The sequence below is a fragment of the Halichondria panicea genome, chromosome 6 (genome assembly GCF_963675165.1).
Source record: "Halichondria panicea chromosome 6, odHalPani1.1, whole genome shotgun sequence".
NCBI classification, from domain to species: domain Eukaryota; kingdom Metazoa; phylum Porifera; class Demospongiae; order Suberitida; family Halichondriidae; genus Halichondria; species Halichondria panicea.
In genome coordinates, this window is record NC_087382.1 from 6,993,305 (window position 1) to 7,013,837 (window position 20,533).

General features: G+C 44.0%; 4 protein-coding genes across 11 annotated transcripts; all 4 read right to left on the reverse strand.

The window, feature by feature from the left end:
* Positions 1 to 139: 139 nt before the first annotated feature.
* Positions 140 to 2,207, reverse strand: LOC135337261 (uncharacterized). Its single transcript, XM_064533156.1, has one exon. It carries the CDS (start codon positions 1,226 to 1,228, stop codon positions 347 to 349), a length of 882 nt encoding a protein of 293 aa, XP_064389226.1. The 5' UTR covers positions 1,229 to 2,207; the 3' UTR covers positions 140 to 346.
* LOC135337260 (uncharacterized) lies at positions 2,095 to 9,751 on the reverse strand. 7 transcript variants are annotated; one of them, XR_010395034.1, is made up of 9 exons: positions 9,616 to 9,751; positions 7,022 to 9,449; positions 6,136 to 6,220; positions 5,445 to 5,838; positions 5,263 to 5,391; positions 5,085 to 5,204; positions 4,950 to 5,036; positions 4,585 to 4,854; positions 2,095 to 4,455 (listed from the first exon to the last, which is right to left on the reverse strand). XR_010395034.1 is itself a non-coding variant. In XM_064533154.1 (7 exons), exons 3-7 carry the CDS (start codon positions 5,386 to 5,388, stop codon positions 4,288 to 4,290), a joined length of 771 nt encoding a protein of 256 aa, XP_064389224.1. In that variant the 5' UTR covers positions 5,389 to 5,391; positions 5,445 to 6,220; positions 7,022 to 7,149; the 3' UTR covers positions 2,095 to 4,287. The 7 variants fall into 7 exon arrangements, 2 of the variants coding, with proteins under 2 accessions (XP_064389224.1, XP_064389225.1); XR_010395033.1 differs by having other exon boundaries at positions 5,445 to 5,874; XR_010395032.1 differs by having other exon boundaries at positions 5,445 to 6,220.
* A 4,375-nt stretch (positions 9,752 to 14,126) lies between these two features.
* LOC135337256 (uncharacterized) lies at positions 14,127 to 16,001 on the reverse strand. Its single transcript, XM_064533149.1, has 5 exons — positions 15,500 to 16,001; positions 15,371 to 15,442; positions 15,254 to 15,309; positions 14,704 to 15,187; positions 14,127 to 14,152 (listed from the first exon to the last, which is right to left on the reverse strand). Exons 1-5 carry the CDS (start codon positions 15,924 to 15,926, stop codon positions 14,127 to 14,129), a joined length of 1,065 nt encoding a protein of 354 aa, XP_064389219.1. The 5' UTR covers positions 15,927 to 16,001.
* Positions 16,002 to 16,217: 216 nt separating this feature from the next.
* Positions 16,218 to 20,252, reverse strand: LOC135337259 (mucin-2-like). Of its 2 annotated transcripts, XM_064533153.1 has the most exons (11): positions 19,122 to 20,252; positions 18,864 to 18,990; positions 18,609 to 18,821; positions 18,369 to 18,551; positions 18,221 to 18,313; positions 18,127 to 18,171; positions 18,013 to 18,078; positions 17,885 to 17,962; positions 17,773 to 17,835; positions 17,155 to 17,708; positions 16,218 to 17,070 (listed from the first exon to the last, which is right to left on the reverse strand). In XM_064533153.1, the coding sequence occupies exons 2-10, from the start codon at positions 18,924 to 18,926 to the stop codon at positions 17,277 to 17,279; spliced, it is 1,236 nt and encodes a 411-aa protein (XP_064389223.1). In that variant the 5' UTR covers positions 18,927 to 18,990; positions 19,122 to 20,252; the 3' UTR covers positions 16,218 to 17,070; positions 17,155 to 17,276. The 2 variants fall into 2 exon arrangements, with proteins under 2 accessions (XP_064389223.1, XP_064389222.1); XM_064533152.1 differs by having other exon boundaries at positions 18,369 to 18,821; positions 19,122 to 20,232.
* Between the last annotated feature and the right edge of the window lie 281 nt (positions 20,253 to 20,533).

Sequence of the window (20,533 nt, forward strand, 5' to 3'; positions counted from 1 at the left end):
ACAGAATTTCCCCGACAAACCATGAATTTTGTCCTGGGCCAGGATTACTCCAGATTAGCAATCCCCAGTGTGTTCTGTACTGTTTATATTAATGATTGACTCATGCAGTGCTAGTAATGTTAATAGCAGACAAAACCAGTCATAATAACGCAATTAACATAATAACCTTAACACAAAACAATGTATGATATAGGGTTAGGTATAAGAAATGTTACAACCATTGGTAAGTTAGTAAATAGTCAAGAGAGTTAAGTTAACGGTCATTGATAATAATGACTGAGGTTTCGGACCTTGTCTACGATTTGTTTCGCATTCCGGTCGATTTCTGGGTGTTCACTCAAGAACTTCACTGCGTCTTGTTGAAGGATAGTGTTTGACCTTTTTGGATTCTCTGGCTAAAGCAGTCTTCAACCAATTTTGTTTCTCGGGCAGTGAAGGATCGCCTTTTCTGTGTAGTTTTAGTCTTGTTAGTCTTCCGGGAAGGAGGGGCAGGGGCAGGGGTGTTAGATGCTTCTCCAGATGCTTCTCCAGCCGCCTTGACCAACTGGTATGCCTCGACAGCCGACTTTGTCGTATGAATATCTTTGTTATAGTGCAAGTCCTCTGTGTACCTGCTGTGAGACATTTGTTGAGCGATAATGTTCCTCTGTTCCGGATCCAGGTGTTTTGTGGCCTCGGTGGCCACCGCTTTTCTCATCTCGGTGGAGTTGACAAACTGGAAGTTGTGTTTCTTTGCCTCGACCTTCTCCTTTCTGGCCATGTGGTCCATCTCCTTCCCTCCATGTGTCAAGAAAAACGTGTGCGTTTCCTTGGTGCCCAGTTGATGCGGCCTTATGAATTGCTGGTAGTCCTTCGTGTACTTGTAGAGGTTGGCTGTGAATATAAGAGTGGCCGAGCCCTGTGCCTGGGTCTTGTGCTTGTGGCTCCGGACTACCCACACATCTCCCTCCAAACACGTCTCCTTATTGGCGTTCTCGAACTCGTCGACTGTCATGCTTATTACGGCACCAGACCTCTGTGTGGAGTTCACCATGACAGCATGCGCCAGGAGGTAGGTGGCCGAATCCAGCGTCCTTTGGTCCATGACTCCTGCACCTCCATGACTGGCAGTTGCCACCACCGACCTGTAGAACTCCCACACTGAGGTGTTGTGGAGGATCTCTGTGGCGTCCTGGATGCTTGTCCTTGCACCATCCGATTGGATCTCCATGTTATGGATATGCTGCATGCCTTTGTCCTTCCTGAGAACCGACCTCCAGTTACGTATTACCTCTGAGGTCTGCAGTGCCTCTCGGAACTTCCTTGACTCTGGTTTAACGAGGTGTATCCTATAAAACTTTAAGCCATCCTCGAAATACTCGAGCTTTTGTATGATACCTGATGGCTGGAGGTTGCACTTCTTCAAAGTGTCTACATAGTTACTTAGTTTGGTTCGATCTGTTATGATGTCCCAGTCTAGAGCTTGGTGGAGGAACTTGCTGACATCTCGAGCCTCTTGTGTGGCTGTTGTCTCTTTCTTGCTCCTCCCGTCAATTGTCTGCAGCCATTTGTGGAATTGCACGAGCGTCTTCTCTGTCTTGATGTCGTAGCACAACAACTGTGTTGTTTTCCCTATTGGTAATATGTGACAGTGCCAATGAAAAGGGACCTTAACGCGGGCATTTTCGAATCAGTTTTTATTGTTGAATCAGATAGGGCGTCCTTTAAGCTTCAAAATGATACCAAGATCGACCTCCTAGCTACTTTCTTTCCGGAGATATGTTCGAGGGAACGCTACGAAGGTATTGCAACGCCCTCTTGAGTAAATGACACTCAAACGTCATGATAATTGAAGTTCAATTATTGGCTTCCGGGCACTTCCGTATAGGATCAGTAACGGTGTTCGCCTCCAACTTTTAATTGCTTCGGGAAGCGGGGGCGTAGCTTCATTGCATACTCCACTAACCGTAGTAGCTAAATGACCTTTGACCTTGGTGCGTTACTGCCGGGATATTTGCTCACACATGGCATTTCTAAGTACATCTATCCATCCATCCACTATCAGTATGTCTATCTTGAGCATGTCAACAGTGGTGGGAGGTGGGACAGGGGGTATTTATCTTAGGGGTAAAGGACTGCTTGCAACTACCTGCGACTGTACAAGGTAGGTATCTTATATTATAATAAGGGATATCCATAATAAGCATAATTAGGAAAAATAGGTGTGATCAAAATAATAAACAAAAATAGGTGTGCTATTCCAATGATCGAATGGCGAAGGTCTTCAGCAGGCTCGGATGGCGTCTGTTGGTCCTTCCCACAATGTAAGACCACCAGGAGCATCAGACACCTCAGTTTCTTCTCTAAGAGTAGGATTACTCTCCAACAGTGGTTGGTAGCCATTTTGTGGTGGTCCAGAGAATACCCTGTGACAGACATGGCAATGGAGGCTGAGGTGAGACCATCCACGGGGTGTGATATATACCAATGGCTCAGAGAGGTATGCTCAGCAAAGCTGATCGCAACTGTTATCCGTCTTGGAGGAGCTGGTGTTATTGTTCAGATCGATGAAAGTCTGTTCCGACACAAACCTAAGGTAAAATTGTGCTCACAATAATATTGTAAACACTTAAACACAATAGGGTGGACGGGGTAGGCGACCCAGGAGTGACTTGTGGGTGTTTGGGTTGGCTGACATGTCAACAACCCCTGCCACTGGCTTTGTCCAGTTAGTGGCAGATAGAAGAGCAGTCACACTCTTGCCTATAATACAGGCACATGTTCAACCAGGCACAGTGATACATTCCGACTGTTGGGCCGCTTACAATAATGTAGCATCGTTGCCAAATGTTGGATCCCATGGCACCGTCAACCACAGTATTGAGTTTGTGAACAGCGTCACAGGGGTACACACACAAAACATTGAGAGCTATTGGAATAGAATTAAGATCAAGCTGAAGAGGATGTGGGGGGTGACAGAACAACAGTTGCCATCATACCTTGACGAGTTCATGTGGAGAGAGCGACTGTCAACCCCTCAATCAAAACAAGCTGCCTTTACCCAAGTAATGGCTGACATTGCCACACATGCAGTATCCAGTCTAAGCCAAAATCATCTATCTGTCTGTCCATCCATCAATCATGATTGTATTATTCACTCGATTAATTAACTCTTCATTGTTTTCATCCATCCAGGAACATCAGTATCATATCACTTTCCCTTGTTTTCACATCCAGAAACATCACTTTTCTTATTATCAGTATCATCCCAGTTTTGGATCAGTTTATCCATCCAGTATCATCTGTTTTCTTCAGCCAGTATCATTAATTTTTTTCTACAAATAAGGGCAGGTCAAAGGTCACTTAGCTACAGTATGCAATGAAGCTACGCCCCTGCTTCCGGAAGCAATTAAAAGTTGGAGGCGAACACCGTTACTGATCCTCCGTATACTCATAAAGCTTAGTAAAAGATGTTCTGGAGAAGACAAGTTAGTTAGATGAAGGCTAGGCGTTCTAGGACTCTCTAGCTAGCTAGTATAGCTATGTAGCTGGATTGCTTGGCACCTAGGAAGGATCTTCGAAGAAATAAAGAGACAAAGACTCCCGTCGCTCAAATGGTAAGCTCTCATGTCTTGTTATAAGCTTGTACTTATATCTGTGTAATGTATCAGTCTTATAAAAGATCCCTCACTTGTATGGAGCCTACAGAAAGTGTCTCTGTCCTTCATACAGCTTAAAGGAAGCCTAAGTGATCTATTATAGGTAGTCTTTCACTTAGTATTCGTCCATATCGATCTAAGGCTTGATCCAACTTATTAGTAGCCTTATAAGGAGCTTTCCTCCTTTAATTTAGTACTGGTATCACTGCCATTGTGCTTAGTAGTAACAGGCCTGATGGGATGGGTGATCACATCATGGAGGGCCCAGGAAACTGCGTGGAATTGTCGTATAACATTTATATTGATGGTTTCCCCCAGGTGGTGGTAAGTGTCGGAGGCCTGAGAAACGCTAGTCTATTGGCTAGAATGTAAGTGACATTGATATTGTGTCTATCTTAACTTACTACTTATCTGTAGGTTGTTATGGAGTGTTTATGAGGACAAGTGGCACGGGATACGTACATCCAAAGAAACAAGAGTGGATCTACGCGCGCCAAGCTAGCTAGCTAGATAGCTGCTCTTTCTAATCTATTTCTGTTGCTAAATTATGTTTGTTAAGAAGTGGAGCTATAATATACCTGGCTCCTCTTGATGATTGTAAGTACTGGGCTGATGAAATAGTCCTGTACAAGTTGTCATCTTTTATTTGTTAAAAATAATTAACAATAATAGGGAAATTCCCCTCACGTAGACAGTAAATTTCATTGTAAAAAATGAACGTTCGGTGAGTTTCTTCAACGTCCACGCTTGACCTATTTAAAGCTTTGTAGAGACCCAAATTTTTACAGGTAGGTAGAGGAAGGGTTGAAGTTAGCACCTGTGAAAAAAAAAATTTTTTGCCCATGTTTTTCATTTCTACTAAATTGGTCTATAGCTTAATTTAATTATTGCCGCGTTAAGGTCCGTTTTCATTGGCCCTGTCACATATTGGTAAGATCGGGTTTACCTCCTCTACTTCTTCTTCTTCTGGGGGGTGGAAGTAAGAATCGAGCGAGTAGTGCCCTGATTGCCGGACCCCCGATCGCCCATCAGGCACATACCTCAGGGCAAGTTTGAGTTGCTCCTTCCTCTCCTCAACAGAGAGTTCTGGGTGCATTGCGATGAGGTGATTTGATAGTTTAATCTGTTGTTTCGAGTAGCAACCTGGCATAGGGCACACCTTCTTGTAGCGCTTAGGGGGCTCGTCTGGCATAAACCTCTTTCTACCCCTGGGTACCTGAAATATATAGTGGTGGTAATAATAATGATGTATAATTATCTATTATTACGGATTCAGCTGGTCTGTTAGGGTCATTATAATCATGTACTTACCGTCTCTTCCAAGGTCTCTTCCAAGGTCTGGGTGGTAGTCTGTGATGCCTCTCCACTCTGACTCAGTAGCGAGGTGTCAGCCAGCGTCTGAGAGGTCATGGTTATGGGTTAGGGTCATTATAATCATGTACTTACCGTCTCTTGGGTGTCAGCCAGTGTCGGTGATGTCTGGGAGGTGTCAGCCAGCGTCTGAGAGGAGACCGTCTCTTGGGTGTCAGCCAGTGTCTGTGATGTCTGGGAGGTGTCAGCCAGCGTCTGAGAGGAGAGTTGAGAGGAGAGTTATGGGTTAGGTTCCTTATAATTATGTACTTACAGGAGATTCAGTTTCCATCTGTGATGCTATGTCTTCATCGGATTCAGTCAGTGGTGTCTGAGAGGATTGTTCCTGTTTACTGTTGTCACTCTGTATGAGAATCGGCCCAGGTTCGTCCACCTCCATGTCCTACGTACATATAGACGTATATATGTATATGTATAATATGTACATGTACTTACATACTGGTTGTCAAAATCAGATGAATCATCACTAGAATCAGTAAACACACTGCTGACTTTCGGACTTTCGGACTCGCGGACCAGGAGGAGGTTTCTCTACATTGACCTCGACAGTCTCAGGTTTCGCTAAGTGTGGAACCTTGACAGGAGGTACGGAGTCATTGACCTCAGGTTTAGCCGGAGGAGTTTTCTCAGTCAAGTGTGGACTTACTGGACTTACCTTGACAGGAGGGACAGCGTTGACCTCAGGTTTAGCCGGAGGGTCAGTTAAGTGTGGACTTATGTCAGGAGCGTTGACCTCAGGTTTAGGACTTATGTCAGGGTTCAGAGGAACCTTTTTCTCAGTCAAGTGTGGACTTATGTCAGGAGCGTTGACCTCAGGTTTAGCCGGAACCTTGACAGGAGGAGGATCAGTCAAGTGTGGAGGAACCTTGACAGGAGCACTTAAATGTGAATTAAGGCTTTGTGAATTAAGGCTTTGGATAAAAGCCACAGATGGTCTTCCCCTTAACCCACAAATGCTCTTATATGACGCTGGAGGCGAGTGTTGTACGCTCTCAACCTCCGCACCTCCCTCTGATACTCCTCAATAGCTATGAGCCAAAACATTATGTTTACAACCACACCACACATCCACACACTCGCACATCACTCACACATCACACACACTCAACACATCACACACACTCACACATGACAGCAACTCTAGCACCAGCAACTCAGCTGACAGCAACAGCTTCCACTCAGACAACAGCTTCCACACAGACCCACCAGTTCTACACAGTTAGAGAAACAACTCTTTGGTTAGACATGTGCTTTGTTTAGTTCCAAATGATGCACCCAAACGACCCTTTACCTATACTAAAATTTATCCCCTAAAATATACTAAATTTTACCCCCAACTGTCGTCCATCAACAACGAGTTTGATGGTTGCTTTAAACACGACAAATGTAATGCAATAACCAAAAACAATAGGGTAAATAATGTTAATACAACCATTGGTAAGTTCAGAGTCAGGAGAGTTAAGTTAGTCATCTACTTCTTCTTCTCCTTCTTCGGGTCCCGACCGCTTTAATTGCTCCATCCTCTCTGTTGGGGAGAGCTCTAGATGCTTTTTGAGCAAGTGATTCGAGAGTTTCATTAGGGGTTTAGACTTGCATCCAGGAATGGGGCACACCCTCTTGTAGCGCCTAAACCCCGAGGTCCTGTCAGCCAGTGTCTCTTCACTCTGGGCATCTACTTCTTCTTCTTCTTCGCGTCCCGACCGCTTTAATTGCTCCATCCTCTCTGTTGGGGAGAGCTCTGGATGCTTTTTGAGCAAGTGATTCGAGAGTTTCATTAGGGGTTTAGACTTGCATCCAGGAATGGGGCACACCCTCTTGTAGCGCCCCGAGGTCCTGTCAGCCAGTGTCTCTTCACTCTGGGTTGGTTGAGTTGAGTTTCCATCTGAGATGCCATGTCTTCAGGGATTCAGTCAGTGGACACCCCACACACCACACATCACACACACACTCACACATCAACACATCACACACACTCACACACACACTCACACTCACACATCACACACACTCACACAACAGCACCACTCTTGACTCTTGACAGCAACTCAGACAACAGCTTCCAACAGCTTCCACTCAGTACACACAGACCAGTTTTCAGTGCCCACAGACCTCTACAACAAGCAGTTCTAGAGACAACTCTTCAAATGATGACCCTTTACCTATACTAAAATTTTTCCCCTAACTCCCTTAATAAATTCCCAACTGTCCCCATATTGCAGTAATGTGTACATATATGTGTTAAGAACGACATACTAAAAGGAGAGAGTCCAAAAACGTTAACCCTAGGTTTGGGACATTTTAGGGACATTAATGTCCCTAATGTCCCTAACTTGAAGTACTGTGTATTATTGTATTTTTCCAAGATCTTGCAAAATGAGCCCACAATAGGTTTATTCTGTTCACGCGCATGCGCAGTAGATCTGTTTGAATTTGAGCAATGGCTACTAATACTTCTTGTGAATCAAAGAGATCTAGTGCTTACAGTGAAGATCTACGTTGGAGGATCATATGGCAAAGTGAGGCTCTTCTTTATAAACCATCAGTGATAGCTCATAATCTCAACATTGATGTGTCAACTGTTTGGAGAGTGATGCACATCTTTAGAACTACTGGAGATGTTGCCAAAAAAGAATACCCAGTTCAGAGAGCATTTCGGGTAATCACAGAACCAGTGCAGCTCTTCATCATCCATCTCATACTCCAAAGGCCGGGGATGTTCCTCCGAGAAATCACAAGTGAAGTAAAGTCAACACTTGGGCTAGATGTGAGTGAAAGCGCTGTGTGTAAGATGCTGAAAAAAAGCGGATTTACAAGGCAGAAGCTGGTTACATTTGCCTTACAGAGAGACGATTTACTCCGAAATGAATTTGTAACTGATGTTTCTTTGTATGAAAAGAGTTCTCTTGTGTTTATTGACGAAACAGGCACCGACGCAAGGGATTCTATACGCACGTATGGCTACAGCTTGAGAGGCAAACCATTGAAAGCCCAGAAATTGTTTGTGAGAGGAGAACATATTTCTGCCATTGCGGCGATGTCGATTAATGGAATTATAGGATTGAAAATTGTACAAGGTGGTGTAAATGGTGATCATTTCTATGATTTTGTGTGCACTTCCCTTTTTCCTCATCTTTTGCCATTCAACGGTACTAACGAAAATAGTATTGTCATCATGGATAACTGTTCCATCCACCATGTGCCTGAAGTTGAGCAAGTTATCAGTGATGCTGGATCGGTCAGTCATTACCTGCCTCCGTACTCACCGGATTTTAATCCCATAGAACTAGCTTTTTCGAAAGTCAAGTATATGATGAGATCATTGGAAACAGAAATGCAAGCAATCGATGATATTGAAACTATTGTATTATATGCATTTTCAACAATAACAGTAGCAGATTGTCAAGCCTGGATTTCAAGTATAGGAATATACTAGAATACAAACACTAATTATTATGTACAAATAACAAAACGGCATAAATAACATAATTATACAACATACTAAGTTGCAAGTACATTATATTCATGTCACTGAAGCCTTTTCAGTCCGAATAAAATATCTCGCTTTTGCTCTTCAAACTCATCTTATGTTAAGACACAGTCATCATACAACTGTTTGAGAGTGCATAGCTGTCCAAAGGATTTTCCACGTATTTCAGAGGCTTTACCAGGGGAAATTCCCAATTGTGATAAATCGTTTGAACGTCTGGTAGGTGTACATGAATCTAAAATAGTCTGTTGAATAGTAGCTGATTGGGTGACTGGAGAAACACAATTTATTGCCTTAACAACGGCTGCCGCAGTGCTCGCAATAGTATCTGACATTGTCAAGTCATCCTTTCTTTGTTTCCTTTTTGGAGTAATACCAGTAATCATAGGGACTTGTGGAGGTGTATCTTTACTTGAATGGATCCCTGTTGTAATCATGCGAGCCCACAGACGGTACTGCACTTCGCTTAAATTTAATTTTTCTTTATTCAGTTCCTTCAATTCTTTTGTTAACTCTTCTACCTCAAGCTCCTTTTCCTCTCTTCTTGACAAACACCCTTCTCCAGTCTTTCGCCTCTTTCGCCGCTTAGGATTTGGAGTTTCACTATCAGTAACATTTCGGCCATCACACCACAACATAATTTCTTGAGTGATAGACTTGCTATACATCGAAGCTAAATCTTCTTCTGTGTAAATCCAATATTTAGCAGATGGGCGGCTAGCAAAGTAACCCATTGAAAATGATGTTGTTGCTGGTACTTGACTCTTGAATTCTTCCATTAACCTGACCTTCATATCTGTCATAGATGAGAAATGGCTATGAAAAGTCCTCATGTCTCTAACAACCATGTCTGTTTTTTTTGCCGGGTTGATGATCTTTACTCGGTACAAAATTTGAGATTGTGTTAGTGGTGTCGGAGCAGGAGTACGAGTCGTGTCAGAAGTTGTACTTCCCTATGAAAACATTTACACGTAAACAATTATTATCAGCAGTTAGCGCACTTATAGTTTAGATCTAGCTCCACAAAATAATGTATTTATTGTCACCAATTATGTTTCTATTAAGTGAGCACTATAGATATAGATCTTCCTACATGACAATCTAATTGTGCACACTTACTGTTTGCATACATCCACTCGTACTCATAAACCCTGGTGGCAGAACAGTGACTGTTACTCTTCTGCTTGGAGCTGGTTGCCTAGCTGTTGCCTCACGATCACTTGCACTGTAAGCCATTGTACATTGTAAACGTACACATGTGTTAGATCTGTGCGCGTGCGCAGTGACGTTTTTGGACTTTCACCAAAATGATTGCAAGATCTTGGAAAAATACAATAGTAAACCCCAACATTGCACAGAGTTCAAGAGTCCGATATAGTTCTGAAACTAGTCATCAGACCAGTGCATGGTCCTGTCGGTTAGTGGTAGGGTTTAGTGTCCCTATTTAGGGACATAATGTCCTAAATCCAGACGGTGCACTGTAATGAAGCAGGGTTGGTGCCAATCTGCTTATGGAACCATCAAGGTCAACCCCAGAAGGTCAACTAGTTCGATAGTCGCTTTAAACACGAAAGGGACAAGCGGCCCTTAAAGGGCCACAAATGTCCCAAATCCAGACGGTCCACCATGACGATGCAGGGTTGGTGCCAGTGTGTTTACGTCCCCATCAAGGTCAACCCCATCAAGGTCAACCCCATAAGGTCAACGAGTTCAATGGTCGCTTTAAACACGAAAGGGACAAGCGGCCCTTAAAGGGCCACAAATAGTTGGTGCCAGTCTGCTTATGTGACCATCAAGGTCAACCCCACAAGGTCAACGAGTTCGATGGTCGCTTAAACATCAAATGGGATACCCTGAGAAAATCCCAAATCCAGGGTGTCCCAAACTTAAACCAAGTCAGTTATGGACAAGGGACAATGTGATGACCAATAATGGTAGCATTCACGTGTCAACCCTGAGGTCAGTAAGTACCAGGGAACCTTTCAATTGAAAAGGGCTACCGTAACCCCAGGGCGTCCCAAATTCAAACGAAGACACTTAGATACAAGGTGCAAGGTACAAACAAGTCCATGTAACATATAGAGTACACCCTAATGGTTTTCAAGAGCCAGGGTTCCTTAAATGAAAAAAGGGCAGCCTTAACCCCAGGGTGTCCCATTTCCAAACAAAGCCACTTAGGAACAAGGCGCAAGGTACACAGAGTCCATGTAACATATAGAATAAACCCTGATGGTTTTCAAGAGCCAGGGTAGCCTCGGTCCCAGGCCGATTTTTTTTTAATAGAACAAAGTTGAAAAATACGGCCTGGTATTGATTGTATCTGGGCGTGGCAGGAACCGGAAACTAAAGCAGAGATTCTTCACATTTTGTTTCCTGCTTTTTTTCTGTAATACTAAAGGTGTACGTAGAGGCATTTTACTCCCGTAAAACTTACAGTAATGTAGCTCCGTGTCATGTTCTCAATTTATAGCTAGCTAGCTATGGCATGCAACGCGTTGTTTGTTTGAAGCAAGATGGCCTCACTCTCATGGCAGAACAGGCCCAGGCTCTCAAGCTCCTGTTTGAGGGAAGGGACGTGTTTATCTGGTTCCCAACGGGGTATGGCAAGTCTCTCTGCTATATCAGTTGCTACCCTTTTTAATGGACTACAAGCTAGGTAGGACCAAGGCTCCTCCTGTTGACAAAAGTGTTGTTCTTGTTAATTGTCTCTCCCCTTGTATCTCTCGTCATGAGACTCATAATTGACCAGGCAGGAGTCTAAACAATAGAGGTGTTTCTGCTGCCATCCTCAGTAGCTCAGTAGCAATAAAGGAATCGACAAAAATTTGGTTGCCACTGCCAAAGAAGTGTCTTCTGGGAAGTATTTCCTGCTGTATACTGCCCCAGAGGCTGTTGTTGGAAGACCACTGTTGGAGGATTCATTTTTTGTTGTACCAGAGTCAATTTATTAAAAAACCACGCCCAGATCACACCCAAATACAATCAATACCAGGCCTAGTAGGCGACCTAGCGTTCAATTGGAGACGGATCGGCCTGGGATCGAGGCTAGAGCCAGGGTTACTTAAAACAAAAAAGGGCAACCCTAACCCCAGGGTGTCCCATTTCCAAACAAAGCCACTTAGGGACAAGGTGCAAGGTACACAGGGGTCCATGTAACATATAGAGTAAACCCTGATGGTTTTCAAGAGCCAGGGTTCCTTAAAACAAAAAAGGGCAACCCTAACCCCAGGGTTCCCATTTCCAAACAAAGCCACTTAGGGACCAGGTGCAAGGTACACGAGGGTCCATGTAACATATAGAGTAAACCCTGATGGTTTTCAAGAGCCAGGGTTCCTTAAAACAAAAAAGGGCAACCCTAACCCCAGGGTTCCCATTTCCAAACAAAGCCACTTAGGGACCAGGTGCAAGGTACACGAGGGTCCATATAACATATAGAGTAAACCCTGATGGTTTTCAAGAGCCAGGGTTCCTTAAAACAAAAAAGGGCAACCCTAACCCCAGGGTTCCCATTTCCATTCCAAACAAAGCCACTTAGGGACCAGGTGCAAGGTACACGAGGGTCCATATAACATATAGAGTAAACCCTGATGGTTTTCAAGAGCCAGGGTTCCTTAAAACAAAAAAGGGCAACCCTAACCCCAGGGTATCCCATTTCCAAACAAAGCCACTTAGGGACAAGTTGCAAAGTACAGACAAGTCCTGGATACATCAAGGTGTGAACCCATGGGTCAGGGTTAGCTAGGGTTTCTTCAAACCCAAAAAGGACGAAAAACTATAAGGTCTCTTGGTTGCTTCAAAAGTGAACCATGAGACACCACAATAAGTCAGGGGCTTTGTTTTTTGTAGTAGCATCCTGTGGGCGTGACCAAAAGTCACATGGTTGTATAGAAACAGAATGGGACAAAAGGGACACCTATGGGCAAAAAAGGGCCATAAAAACTATGTACCCATAGGAGTGTTTGTGGTCACTTTTGGGACAACCCCCAACCCCCAGGGTTAGATGAGGGTTATTTTCCCTCAGGATGAAAAGTGTTCAAAAAAAGGGTCAGGGAGTCATGTGACACAACCCTGGTTAACCCTGAGTTTCATAGGTGGTCATATATACCTTAGGTTAGGGTTAGGCCATAAGTTATGTCCCTTTTTGTGTCCCTTTTGCCCTAAAATGTCCCGCAGAGACCAAAAATGTCCCTGTCCCTTTTAACTGAGTTTTGTCCCTGTCCCTCCAAGTGCCCCAAAATGTCCCTCAGGGTCCCCAAATGTCCCTTGGCGTCCCCAAGGATCCCTCGCTTAATGTCCCATTCGACCCAAAATGTCCCCGTCCCTTTTTTCCCCGAAAAACCATGAATTTTGTCCCTGTCCCTCTAAAAAATCCGGAATTTTTCCGACGTCCCTCAAAATTGAGTCCCCAGGGTTGGCTCAGGGTTAAAACTAGCCTCGATTCAAGGCCGCTTTAGAAGCGGCCTGGTATACCTTGTATGCGCATGCGCTTACATTACCCCAAAAAGGGGGTAATCCGTGTATTTGTGGATACTGTCAGTAAAATAAACACGTATACTATTTTGTATTCTAATTTTAGTGGTCCGTGTTACACACTTTACATAAGCAAAGATGACTAGCTCGACTGACACTGAGTTCTCTTCCGCTCTGGCTTATGCCCTTTCTTGTGTGAAGAGAAGTCATTTAGTTCTGAGGGATAAACAGCTTGACACTCTACGGATGCTGTACGAAGGGAATGATGTTTTCCTGTGGGTTCCTACTGGATATGAAAGTCTATCTGCTACCAAACTTTGCCTTTTTAATTCGACAAGAAGCTGGATAGAATTAGTTCTCCTCCTAGTGAGCGTAGTATTGTCCCCTAGTGTCTCTAATGGTAGATCAAGTGACTAGTCTACATGATCGTGGTGTTCCTGCTGGTATACTCAGTGGAAACAAAGGGGTCGATAAGAAGTCCAAGTGAGTGCTTCACCTACCCCCAGAATACTCATAAGGCAGTGCCAGTCCTCTATACAAGGTGCTCCAATTGTCTACTGCGAGTGTCCGCATCTCACATATGTTTTTTGCTACATCGCTGTCTTTCACAAGTCATCTGATCGCCACCTGACATAACAGTAAGTTCAATAGAATCTTTCAAGTATGAATGTTTCTCAATCATTATGTCTATCATGTCTGCGGCCTTTGCCTCATTTTTGTGTAGAACATCAAGGACTACAACCTCAGATTTTTTGGCCATCTCTGTGCTGTGGGGGTGCTTAATGTGACTGACAACACACCGTTTGTACCGCTGGAGGGGCTTGATGTACTCGCACAGTATTCGACCGACTAGAACGACCAAATTTCTTGGATGCCCTCAATGTCGGCCTTTGTAGGAAGGAAGTGAGTTATTTTTAGGGAACCCAGGTTAGGGGGGAAAAGGTTGAGACTGGAGATGGTCCTTTGCCAACAAACTGTACATTTGCACTAGCTCACCATGATGGTCACTACGTATGTCTCTAACGCCCTTTGTTTTAGCAACGTTGTCCCCCACGAACTTGAAACATGCACCCTCATCAATCCAGGCATCGATAGGACGTTGGTACAGCTTGCTGATTTTCGTGACCAACTTCAACACGGCACAGTAACTGATAGTGACACTAAGATGATTCAGCCTGGAGTATACCTGTGAGTAATTCAATGTAATCATAATTATATAAGAGGAGATGGATTGGAAACGGAGGTAGCATCGTGTTACATTAATTTTTAAATCTGTGTACGGTTGTGCAGCACTTGGGGAAACGATGTTTCTGGAATTAAGACCACTGCAATTAATGCATTCAAAGCCCCCCTAAAACAACATGCATTCTCATGCCCTCTATAATGGTGAGCATCCTTTGGAAAAAATACGTTTTTCAAAATAGCTACAAAGAGTGTCATGCTCTGAGATCTTTATGAGTATGCTTCTAGCTATATAATGGTAATACTTAATTATCAGTGTACTGCATGTGTCAATCCATACGTTCCTCAGGTGACAGTTGGGAGTATACTGCAGGCACTATCTAGTCTAGATTTTACTAATGTTACAATCATACATACATTTTGTAGCCTCGATTAAACCCTGGCCTAACGTGACAAGGTAACTTCTGTTTCCAATCCCTCTCTGTGATATAATAATTATACCTGTATCTGAAAATACGTAGTGGACACACATCATATATGTACATGTACATGTACAAACCTTTTTGTTTACTCTACAGTTGAAGAGTACGAGAGACAGAAACGACTGAATACCACACATTCTTGTGTTACGCTCTTTCAAGAGAATTGCTGTGGCCATACACATCCCAGGGTAGTGACTCTCTCCGCGTTTATGCAAGTTCCTATGATCTGAACGTCCTACGATCGTCTGGATAAGCCTAAATAGAATCGGAGACTTTCGCTGTAGTTCAGACACAGCCTGTTTCCACGATAACGCTTCCACATTGTCAATTGGAACCCGGTGAAATAGAGAGACAAACTCCCCAGAGTTACGACATAGAGTGGAACATTCGTCGTCAAGAATTTTCACCACACCCTCTACCAATTGGTCCTTCAGTGAAGGGCAAGAAAATGCTGCCTTGGCAATAGACTGAATGTTGCCACTATTCAGTGCCTGGCGTAATTTCTGGAGACTTTCATCTACTTCCGCAGTCACTGTACTGGGTGAGCTCACTGTGATCTGTATATTGTTTAATTAATTAGTGTGATTTTGGTGTGTTTACAGTATCAGATCTGTTATCCTCACCATAACTGTTTCAGTCGAACCAGGCTTGGAAATATCTCTTGCAACACCTTCTGAACCTTTAAGTTAATGGCTATATATTAATTTACGTTCATTTCGTTTGTAGGTGGTTTAACATACCGTCAACAGAAGAAAACTGCTCGAGATTGGTCAACTCTAACAGCGGTGGCTGACGAGGACAGTCTGTGTGCGCTATGAAAAAGAGATGTTCCTGTCATCTACATATATGATTTGTTGCAATCAACCTACGTTCCTCCCTGGTTGAGAAAGCAAGCCTTCTTCCAGGTGCTCCTACTGTCAGACGTTTTGCTAGAGGTCTAGCATGGACTGTGTGAGGTGATGCTTCAAGCCCACTGATGTCTTTAGTTCTCTTCCTACCTGATACCATAGGACTACAGATGGAAGCCTTATTTCGACCCTGCTCAAAACCACACTTAGCCATACTTCTAAAGGCTTTAAGTTTAGACTCCAGAGACTGGAATTTGTTTGTGCAAGCTCTACAAATGTATGAAGATAGCCCATCACACTCACTAACTGGCAGCTCTAGCAATTTGCCAAGTCTGTCTGGAAGGCATCTTTGAACAGACTCTTTGCTGAACAGAGCTGAGCAGCGAGTAGAAGTAACAATGTTGCAGCACAATCTGCATATTCTGGTGGCTGCCATTGTCTTGAACATTCTACCACCAACCACGCAGTCTTACATATTTTTCCTTTGTGTACTTTTTCCAATTTTATCACTTGCGTAATACTGATAAATATACGAATTATTTCGCGCATGCGCATACAAGGTATACCAGGCCGCTGTAAAGCGGACTTGAGTCGAGGCTAGGTTAAAACAAGAGCGGTGGAACGTCCTGTTAATGGTGACTATTTTGTGTGTGCAGGAGGTGGAGATATGGAGTATATGTGTGCAGAGGAGATCACAAAATGCTAACGTAGGAGAGGAGACATGCAAAGACATGCAAATATCTTTTGTGACCCTTAAATATGTCATTTTGCTGCTGACACTCACAAATTGAACTACTTACCAATAAAAATTGATCATAAATGATCATATATAACACAACCAGAAAATGAGCACAATTGTAAGGAGTGTTTGGGTAGACAACGACAAAACAGTGAAACATAAAACAATAAACAGTGAGTTTAAAAAAAAAAAAAAAAAAAAAACATATGTTCCAGCTTTTTCCCTCCGTTCCGGAGGAAAAAAGCGTCGGATGGGTTAACGTTGACTTGTTGCGGCCTAACATGATCGAGGTATTTCCTATCTTGCCCATCAGGTCTACGGTGAGTATAAGGTGTGCGGAGCCCTGTGTGTGTCTGGGTCTTGTGTCTGTGGACACGGAGCACCCACACATCTCCTCCCGTAGACTTTTCCTGTCTCGCCTCTTTAAACTCCTCGAGCGTCAGGTTCTGTACTGAACCAGGCCGCTGCGAGGAGTTTACCATCACTGCATGTGCTAGGATGTATGTGATTGCATCCAGTTTTTGGGTGTCTACTAGACCTCCAAGCTGGAGATTTGTAACTGTTTCTTCGAAGAACTCCCAAACCGCTGTGTTGCTAAGGATGTCAGTTGCCGCTTTGAGGGAGATTCTTGGGCCGTCTGATTGCCTTTCCATGTTGTGGACTGTAGCCGTCTCTTCGTAGCACAGCCCTCCAGTTCTTCAACACTTCAGAGATATTCTCCGCCTCCCGGAATTGTGTTGAGTCTACGCTGACCATCTTGATCCTATAAAACTTCAGTGCATCCTCGAAGTACTCCAGGTTCTGGATGATTCCAGAAGCCTGGAGGTTGCACTTCTTGAGAAGCTCTACATACCTGTTGAGTTTTGTCAAATTATATATTATAATATATAATATATTTTATATATATTATATTATACACCTATTCCTTTCTACATACCTGTTCAGTTTGTCCCTGGATGTGAAGACTGACCAATCAATTGGCTCGCCCTTGGCCTTCTCGGCGTGGAGGAACTTGGCCACATCTCGAGCCTCCTGGAGTGCCGTGGACGCTGCCTTCATTCACCCGTCCACTGTCTGGAGCCACCCCCTAAAATCCAGCAACGTCTGTTCCGTCTCCACATCGTAGCGGAGAAGCTGGGTGGTTCTCCCTGTCGGCACTATAACAGGGGTCTTTGGTGCGACAGGGAGTTCCTCCTCAAAGGAGGATTCCTCTTGACGATCCAAGAAGGAGTCCATAGCCGTTTGCCCCGGTTTCTGGACAGGCCCGGACGATCCTCCCAGGTACCTGCGTGCGTTTCTCAAGGCCGTCATCCTATCCGAGTGAGTAAGTTCTGGATGCATATTCTTCAGGTGCTGCGATATCTTCACTTGTGGTTTGGACCTGCATCCAGGCAGTGGACACCACTTCTTGTACCTTTTGGGTGTCACTTTTCTCTCCTTTTCAGGGACGATGACGACCCTCTGCTTCCTCTTCCTCTTCCTGGGTGTTTCCTGCAATCAATGTATATGTAATAATAGTGTGTAATCTATAATCATGTGTAATCTATAATCATACATCTTCCTCTAAGGTCTGTGGGTCAGCCTCATCACCAGACTCGGAACCAGACTCGGACATGTCCTGCAGTATGTAGGTAATAATAGCATATGTATAAATGTATTATACTTACCACTTCCCCAAGGGTGGGTGTCTGTTGTACCGTTTGAGTAGGAGAGACGGGAGAGAGAGTTGTTGGAGGCACGGCGTGCTGTACGTATAGTATAATTAGCATAATTATGTTAAATCTATTATACTTACCACTTCCTCAAGGGTGGGTACATCCTCCTCTTCGTCCTTCACCTCTTGTGCCTCTATGATTACCATCTATATAATGTATAGTTAAAGGGTGATAGATGTATATATCATACATACCTGTTGTGTCTCATTGTCCACGGTAGGTTCCTCTGCATTCAGGTACTGTACGTATAGTATAATTACATGTAATTCTGTACATGTACGGACTTACATAATAACCATCATCACCAGACAAAGAACTGGTAGAGAAGACACTGCTGACCCTTCGTAGACGGGTCGGGTCGGCCACACTAGGGGTGGTGTCCTGTAGGGTTAGGGTTAGGGTTGCTAGTGGTCTGGGCAGCCAAGTGTGGACTTACGCTAGTGGTAGGAGGGACTCTCTGGGCAGCCGAGAGTGGACTTACGCTAGGTGGACTTACGCTAGGTTGAGTGGCAGCCATGTGTGGACTTACGCTAGTGGTAGGGGTCTTCAGTTCATCAGGGACGCTTGTAGGGGTCTCGGCAGCCAAGTGTAGACTTACGCTAGTGGTAGGAGGGACTCTCTGGGCAGCCAAGAGTGGACTTACGCTAGGTTGAGTGGCAGCCATGTGTGGACTTACGCTAGTGGTAGGGGTCTTCAGTTCATCAGGGACGCTTGTAGGAGTCTCGGCAGCCAAGTGTGGACTTACGCTTCGATTGTCCCAGTGGGCATTCATCACCCTAATGACTTCCATAGAGGGTGGGTTCCGTAGTCTACAACCTACTGTTGTAGGTGGACCAAAGTTCGTCTGGCAGCCAACGTCAGAAAAAATGGGTGCCAGTTGTTCTCGTGCCTGCCAAAACTATAATAATAGTAGACGAATTTCAAAGTTTACCTCTTGTGGAATAAAATCTCCCAGGCTCTCAATGATTTCGTGGCATTCTCTAACATGTGGCATTCTCTAACATGCCTCATAAGAACTCTATTGCACGTCATCAACCTCTGTATCTCCTGTTCCGCAGCTATGTGACATCCACGATTATTACAGCCACACACACATTCAACCACAACCACACACTTCATCCACACAAAAACACCCATACACACACTCAACCAAGACACACCCCTATACATATAAAAGTACAAAACTCACACATGGCTCTCTCCAGCACTCAGACTTCTCAAAATAGCTTCCACTTCCTCAACTCAGACCTCACAGAACGTCACAGAACTTTACAGAATCTTTAGAAGACACAGACGTCTCAAAAGTCTTGTTAATAGTTTCCTGACACTTGACATGTGCTTAGTCCAATTGGAAATGATGCACACCAACCACCCTTTACCTTTTTTATGAAAAATAACTTTCTTGCTTAATAAAGTGTTACACTCCCCCATATTGCATCCACGTGTTATACGAGTGTTTAAGAACGACATACTAAAAGTAGAGAGCCCCAAAAAATAAAACTCCATGTTTGTGACATTTAGGGACTTATCTTCCCTAATAAACTCTCTCCTCTCCCCATATTGCAATCAGGTGTACATACAAGTGTTACAAATGACATACTAAAAGGAGAGAGCTCAAAAACTATAACCCTAGGTTTGAGACATTTATGGACTTATCTTCCCTAATAAACTCCCCCCTGTCCCCATATCGCAATCATGTGTACATGCAAGTGTTGTAAATGACATACTAAAAGGAGAGAGCTCAAAAACTATAACACTAGGTTTGAGACATTTAGGGACTTATCTTCCCAAATAAACTCCCTCCTCTCCCCACATCGCAACCATGTGTACATACAATTGTTAGAAATGACATACTAAAAGGAAAGAGCCCAAAAACTAAAACCCTAGGTTTGGGACATTGAGGGACATAACGTCCCTTGATGCCCCAATTTTGATGCATTGTGTTAACCCAAACCCTGACACTACACAGAGTCCCATATAGTTGTTAAATGTATCACAATAACCCACGATAGTGCTCTCATTGTGTGGTAGGGTTTAGTGTCCCTTAAAAAGGAGTTAATGTTAGGGTTAGGGTTAGGGCCATGGTTTTGCGTCCTTTTTGCGTCGACCCAAAAACGTCCTTTTTTGGTCTCAAAACGTCCTATTTCGTCATTTCCGTCCCCGTCCCTGTCCCTTCCCAGATATTTCGTCCCTCTGCCAGCAAAGAAAAAAGGGACTGAGCGTCCTTTTTTTGTCGCCCAAAACATTTTTTTCGTCCCATTTTCCCGTCTCCAGTCTCCAGTCTCCAAAAAATTTTTTCGTCCCAAAAATTTCTCGTAAGTCCCTTTTGGAGCGAGGGGAAATTGTCCCGTCCCTTTTGGAGCGGGGGGGAAATTGTCCCGTCCCTTTTGGAGCGGGGGGAAATTAAATTGTCCCGTCCCTTTTGGAGCGGGAGGAAATTGTCCCGTCCCTTTTGGAGTGGGGGGAAATTGTCCCGTCCCTTTTGGAAGGGGGGAAAAATTGTCCCGTCCTTGTTTCCGAAACATTCTTGCGTCCTATTTAATTTAAATTCAAGCCCTGCTAGTGTTAGTCTCATGTTCATAATATGACATATAAATTAAG

What these genes read in the sequence shown, in the direction of transcription:
- LOC135337261 (XM_064533156.1), bottom strand. Translation starts at nt 1,228, where the DNA reads ATGCAGCATATCCATAACATGGAGATCCAATCGGATGGTGCAAGGACA.
- LOC135337260 (XM_064533154.1), bottom strand. Translation starts at nt 5,388, where the DNA reads ATGGAGGTGGACGAACCTGGGCCGATTCTCATACAGAGTGACAACAGT. An exon ending in AAGAGACCTTGGAAGAGACG is followed by an intron (nt 4,855 to 4,949) that starts GTAAGTACATGA and finishes TATATATTTCAG; the next exon opens with GTACCCAGGGGTAGAAAGAG. An exon ending in AAGAAGAAGAAGTAGAGGAG is followed by an intron (nt 4,456 to 4,584) that starts GTAAACCCGATC and finishes TTTTTTTCACAG; the next exon opens with GTGCTAACTTCAACCCTTCC.
- LOC135337256 (XM_064533149.1), bottom strand. Translation starts at nt 15,926, where the DNA reads ATGTTCAAGACAATGGCAGCCACCAGAATATGCAGATTGTGCTGCAAC. An exon ending in GCAGTTTTCTTCTGTTGACG is followed by an intron (nt 15,310 to 15,370) that starts GTATGTTAAACC and finishes ATTAACTTAAAG; the next exon opens with GTTCAGAAGGTGTTGCAAGA. An exon ending in TAGAGTAAACAAAAAGGTTT is followed by an intron (nt 14,153 to 14,703) that starts GTACATGTACAT and finishes AATTACTCACAG; the next exon opens with GTATACTCCAGGCTGAATCA.
- LOC135337259 (XM_064533152.1), bottom strand. Translation starts at nt 18,926, where the DNA reads ATGCCACATGTTAGAGAATGCCACGAAATCATTGAGAGCCTGGGAGAT. An exon ending in GAGTCCCTCCTACCACTAGC is followed by an intron (nt 18,314 to 18,368) that starts GTAAGTCCACAC and finishes CTAACCCTACAG; the next exon opens with GACACCACCCCTAGTGTGGC. An exon ending in CACCCACCCTTGGGGAAGTG is followed by an intron (nt 17,836 to 17,884) that starts GTAAGTATAATA and finishes TACATACTGCAG; the next exon opens with GACATGTCCGAGTCTGGTTC.